The 5,605-nt window shown below is 57.0% G+C and overlaps 1 protein-coding gene across 3 annotated transcripts in view; it reads left to right on the top strand.

Moving 5' to 3' along the window:
- The first annotated feature begins 932 nt into the window (after positions 1-932).
- Positions 933-5,605, top strand: part of PRICKLE3 (prickle planar cell polarity protein 3) — an 8,665-nt gene continuing 3,992 nt past the window's right edge. For 2 of the 3 annotated variants that reach the window (XM_081808884.1, XM_081808885.1), the window contains exons 1-4: positions 933-1,066; positions 1,911-2,094; positions 4,278-4,391; positions 4,738-4,875. In XM_081808884.1, coding sequence (XP_081665010.1) covers positions 1,987-2,094; positions 4,278-4,391; positions 4,738-4,875 — 360 coding nt within the window. In that variant the 5' untranslated portion in view covers positions 933-1,066; positions 1,911-1,986. The remainder of the gene's footprint in view (positions 1,067-1,910; positions 2,095-4,277; positions 4,392-4,737; positions 4,876-5,605) is intronic. The other variant, XM_081808887.1, reaches the window with a different exon arrangement.

A 5,605-nucleotide genomic window follows, 5' to 3' on the forward strand; every position in this document is an offset into this window, starting at 1 on the left:
GCACCCCAGGGACCTGGTGGTCTCCCCTCTCGTGTGAATTCTGGGAGGGGATTCTGAGGGCCAAAAGACCGGATCCTGGGGTCCTGGACTGAGCGAGGACTTCCTGAGCTTCGGAGGGAAGGGGGAAGGGACTTTTCCTGTACCTTGGCAGAAGGCGATCTTAGGGGTGAGGTCCCACACTCCTGGGGTGCCTGAATATTAAGGGTCCAGGGATTGGGATGTGGGGGAAGAGGGCTTCCAGGCTTCTACTTGAACCAGGAGCTTTCTGAGTTCCTAGATAGCAGGGTTGCTCTACCTCTGGAAGGGGTCTTTAAGTGGGGTCTGGGTTTGGTGGTCCAGAGGAGTGAATAGCCCTAGGATATGAAGGGTAAAGGCCAAGGCTTCTTGCAGTGGGGGTTATTGAATGGATCAGGGGCCTCCTGAGATCCTGAAGGAGGGTCTCCAGTTCCTTGGGTATGAAAGGGGGAAGCCAGGGTTTGGGGGAGGGGCTGTTGAGATTCAGAAAAGAGGGGCAGGGTTCATGTGGGGATCCCAGGTAAGGACGGGGCCTCAGACTCCTACCCTGTGGAACTGGATGCTGCTGGCCTCCTGGGTGGAGAAGGGGCCAAGATGAGGCCTGGGAGGAGACACTGAGATTAGGGACTCTGTGCTCCGGTGGGGAGAGTATTCTGAGTTCTGGGGGAGGTGTTTGAGGCCTGAAGGAGTCAGAGGCCGATGGGAGGTATCCAAGGCTGGGTGAGGGGGAAGGGAATTCCCTGAAAAGGGGGTATATAGGGAGGTGGCCTCAGCTGCCCCGCCTCTACCTCAGTTGTGTCCTTCTCCCCCGCGCTGCCGGCGCTGTCCCAGCCTGCCCAGCGCTGCCCTGGTGGGACAGGCCCCAGCGTGCGGTCGCGGGCCTTGGAGTGGAGAGGTGGGCGTTGACTTCTCTCTCCCCGCCCCCGCGCCTCGCCTGGTCCCGCGTCCGCCCCCACCCTCTTCAGCCTCCAGAGGCGGAGGACCCAGACCGCGGCCAGCCCTGCAACTCCTGCAGGGAGCAGTGCCCCGGCTTCCTACTGCATGGATGGAGGTAGGTGACCATCCCAGGGCCTCGCCTTTGTCAGGGCCCCGCCCTCAGGGGAAACCCCTAGAAGCTCCGGCCACACCCCTAGGCTTGAGCCCTGTCCGCCCGAGCAGCTCAGTTGGGGGAGGAGCCTCACGCTCAGACTCAGGGCCCCGCCCCCTGACTCGTTCCCAATTGTCCTGTTCCCAGGAAAGCTCCACCCGCCACATAGCCCCGCCCCCAGAAGTGTTGTCGCATGCCACTGAGTCCCATCCCTAGGGAAATCCTCAGTCCCAGGCGCTGAGCATTGTCCCCTGACATCCAGCGCCTCTCAGGCTCAGAACTCCTCTCCCGGACCCAGTGTCCTATCCTCCCACTGGAGCCCTGTACCCCAAACATCTCATAAAATACCACCAGCCGGCACACTCAGGCCCTACCCACAGGCTCAGAGCCCCCACCCGCCCACAAGTTCACAGCCTCCGCACAGGCTAGAGCCCGTCTCTAGGGAAAGTTCCCCCACAACCTCCAAAGCCAGTCCTGAGGAGAAACCCCTAAATTTATAACTCCAATCTCAGACTCAGAGCCCCGCCCCTATTCAGGCCCATTGCCAGGAAAGTCTGGCGTCCCAGAGATAAAAGTCAGAGGATGGCCTGCAGACCCCACAGCCCCGCCCCCAGCTCACAGCCTCGCCCTCCACTCCTGTCTTACCCACAGCAGTCCCGCCCCCGGGGCCCACAGCCTTGTCCTGGCTCGGGAGTCCTTGGGTGGTGCTAATCTGCCTGTCCCTGCCCCTTAGTTGGACGTCCTTGGGCTGCCCAGGACTCCAAGTGAGCTACCCCTTAATCATTGACCCCCATCCCGGCCCCCTCAGAAAGATCTGTCAGCACTGCAAATGCCCAAGGGAGGAGCACGCTGTGCACACGGTGCCTGTGGACCTGGAGCGCATCATGTGTCGGCTAATCTCAGACTTCCAGCGCCACTCCATCTCCGATGATGACTCAGGCTGTGCCTCGGAGGAGTATGCCTGGGTGCCCCCTGGTCTCAAGCCAGAGCAGGTGACCGGAGGCTGCCACCCACTCTTGTTCTCCAGGAGATGCGCGCGCACACACACACAGGCACACACATACACACACTCAGGTAGAAACCTATTTCTGGGACAACACTAGACTGCATGCATCCTTCTGACCCCTCTGCAATCTCACGGTGGTCAGCCCCCCTCCCCAGTTCTTGGGGAATACTGAATGACCACTGAGTGGGCTGGTCGGGGCCTATTCACCCCACTCCTATTCTACCGCTTAACTTAGGTCTCATCCCAGCACTTCATTCGCCACATCCCCATTTACTGATTCGCTCAACAAATAATTATTGAGCACCTGCTGCATGTCAGACCCTGTTCTGGGCACTGAGGCCACAGCAGTGGACAAAACACAAACAAAATACATCTGCCCACATGGAGGTTAGATTCCTAGAGTGAGCACCAGCCAGTAAACAAACCTGGAAAAATATGTCAGATGGTGTAAGGGCTATGGAATAAAAAAAAAAAAAAGCAGGGAAGGAGTAGAGGAAGAGAAATGTTAGAATTGTAAATAGGGTGCCCAGGTCAGCCTCTGTGAAAATGACATTTGGGTTTCCTGAAGGAGGTAAAGAAGTGCCACGCAGATATCCACGGTTAGAGCTATCCAGGCAAAAGGGATAGCTGATGCAAAGGCCCTGAGGCAGGAGTGTGCTTGGCCCATGTGGGGAACAGTGAGGAGACCAGTGCAGCTGGAGCAGAGTGAGTGACTGGGAGAGGGGGTGGAAGTGAGGCCAGGGGTAGGGAGGGGGGCATGGAGAAGACTTTGACCTCTACTCTGAATGAAGGAGAAGCCACAAAAGGGTTGTGAGCAGAGAAGGGATGTGGTTTGTTTGAGGATTTAACAGGCTCCCTCTGGCTGCTGTGAGGAAAATAGGCTGTAGGGGCAAGGGCGGAAGCAGGGGGACCGTGAGGGGGAGGCTAGTGCAGTGGTCCAGTGACTGACGACAATGGTAGCAGAAGTAGTGAGTGGTAGGGCGCCTGGGTGGCTCAGTCGGTTAAGCGACTGCCTTCGGCTCAGGTCGTGATCCTGGAGTCCCGGGATCGAGTCCCGCATCGGGCTCCCTGCTCGGCGGGGAGTCTGCTTCTCCCTCTCCCTCTCCCCGTTTGTGTTCCCTCTCTCGCTGTGTCTTTCTCTGTCAAATAAATAAATAAAATCTTTAAAAAAAAAAAAAAAAAGAAGTAGTGAGTGGTGGTCAGATTCCAGGTATGTTTTGAAAGCAGAGCTAAGAGGATTTGCTTGTGGGTTGTGTGAGAGAGAGGAGTCAAAGATGACCTCAGGGAGGGAGGGATTAACTGATAGGGGACAGGCCAAGGCAGGAGCAAGTTGAAGAGTAAGAGCGTAAGTTTGGTTTTGGCCATCTGGAGTTCTGAGATGCCTGTTAGAGATCTGAGTGCAGTGGCCATGCCGCCTGGCACTCAAGGGAGGTGTCACAGGGCTGGAGGTATGGATTTGTGAGGCATTAGCCACAAAGTGGTATTTATAGCCATGAGGTTGGATGTGATTCCCAAGGGAGTGAATGTAGAGAGAGGCAAGAGAACCAAGGATGAGCCTGAGGGTCCTCCCGCATTTGGGGGCCAGCTAGTTGAAGAAGACCCAAAAGGGAGACAGAGAAGGAACAGCCAATAAGGTAGGAGGAAACTGAGGACAGTGTTCTGGAAGCCAAGGGAACGAAGTGTCGCCAGGAGAAGGGAGTGATCGACTGTGTCCAGTGCTACTGATGGGTCCAGCTGATGAGGACTGAGACCTGAAAAATGATTTTAAAGGTGCAGACATCGTCAATGACCGTGACAGGAACAGCTTTGGAGGAGGGGCAGGGACGGAAGGGGCGGTGGGGAAGCTTGACTGCAGTCAGGTCTGGAGACAATGGGAGAGGAAGTGGAGGGGGCGAGTGCCCACAGCTCTTTTGAGGAACTCTGCTGTAAAAGAAAGAACGGTGGACAGCAGCTGGAGAGAAACGTGGGGTCAAGGCCTGAAGGAACTCACAGCATGTTTGGGAGGTGATGGAAATGATCCAGCCTGTAGGAAGGGGAGGTGGAGAGTGTCAGTAGACGGTCCCTTACGATGACTTTAATATTGTCCGACAAGTAGGGGCCCACCATCCCACTGCATCTCAACTCACCCCTAGTCTCAATTGTTCTCTCCCGTCCCCCACGTCTTCCCAGGTATACCAATTTTTCAGCTGCCTCCCAGAGGACAAGGTTCCCTACGTCAACAGTCCTGGGGAAAAATACAGGATCAAGCAGCTGCTGCACCAGCTACCCCCACACGACAGTGAGGTGAGGAGTGAGAAGACAGGAATGGCAGGCCAGGTAGTTGGGGGGGGTGGTGGGGGCACAGCCGGGGCAAATGCTAGGCAGCTGGAAAGAAATGCACAGGTTCAGAGGAGGAAAGGGAAGCCGATCTGACGTGAAAGGTGTGGACAGGCAGGGACAGTTGGACCATTACTCGGCCAAACCACAGCTGAGCCCTGAGCCCTGGGAGAGGAGGTAAGGGGTGGGAATTTCGGGCAGGAAGCACCCCTTTATACCAAGGCCTAGAAGTAAACTCTCTAAGTGTGGATGAATTCTGGAAGGGGAGGGGGCAGGCATGGCGGGAGGAGCCTGGAAGACCCTCCTACCCCAGGCACAGTACTGCACGGCACTGGAAGAGGAGGAGAAGAAAGAGCTCAGAGCCTTCAGCCAGCAGCGGAAGCGGGAGAATCTGGGCCGTGGCACCGTGCGCATCTTCCCTGTGACCATCACTGGGGCCATCTGTGAGGAGGTGAGCCAGGGAGTGCCCCGGTGAGTGAGAGCAGTGCCTTTGCTCTAGGCCCTGGGAAGATGAGGCCTGCCACTTAAGCCCTAGGGGTCTGTCTCTCGTGTCCCCTCTGGTGGATGGGGTCAGTTTCCTTACGTCCCACTGTTAGGTAGGGACCATGCCTTAAGGCCTCCCTGGCCAGCAAGATCTGTCTATAGGGCCCCCTGGTGGACAGGGCCTGTTCCTCAGAGCTCACCGTCCAATGTGGTCAGTCTCTAAGGAGGCCCTAGCGGACCTTCTCTTAGTTCCCTCTTCACAGTGGATGTGAGGCGTGGGCTGTCTCTCTGGTCCTCTTGTGGTTGAGACGTGTCCTTAAGAACTGACCCACAGGGGGCGCCTGGGTGGCTCAGTTGGTTAAGCGACTGCCTTCGGCTCAGGTCATGATTCTGGAGTCCCAGGATCGAGTCCCACAACAGGCTACCTGCTCAGCAGGGAGTCTGCTTCTCCCTCTCCCGCTCCCCCCTCTTGTGCTCTTTCTCTCTCTCACTCTCTCTCTCAAATAAATAAATAAAATCTTGGGGCGCGGGGCGCCTGGGTGGCTAGGTTGGTTAAGCGACTGCCTTCGGCTCAGGTCATGATCCTGGAGTCCCTGGATCGAGTCCCGCATCGGGCTCCCTGCTCGGCAGGGAGTCTGCTTCTCCCTCTGACCCTCCCCCATCTCATGCTCTCTCTCTCTGTCTCATTCTCTCTCTCA

This window comes from Leptonychotes weddellii, chromosome X (genome assembly GCF_054177405.1).
Source record: "Leptonychotes weddellii isolate Sample4059 chromosome X, ASM5417740v2, whole genome shotgun sequence".
NCBI classification, from domain to species: Eukaryota; Metazoa; Chordata; class Mammalia; order Carnivora; family Phocidae; genus Leptonychotes; species Leptonychotes weddellii.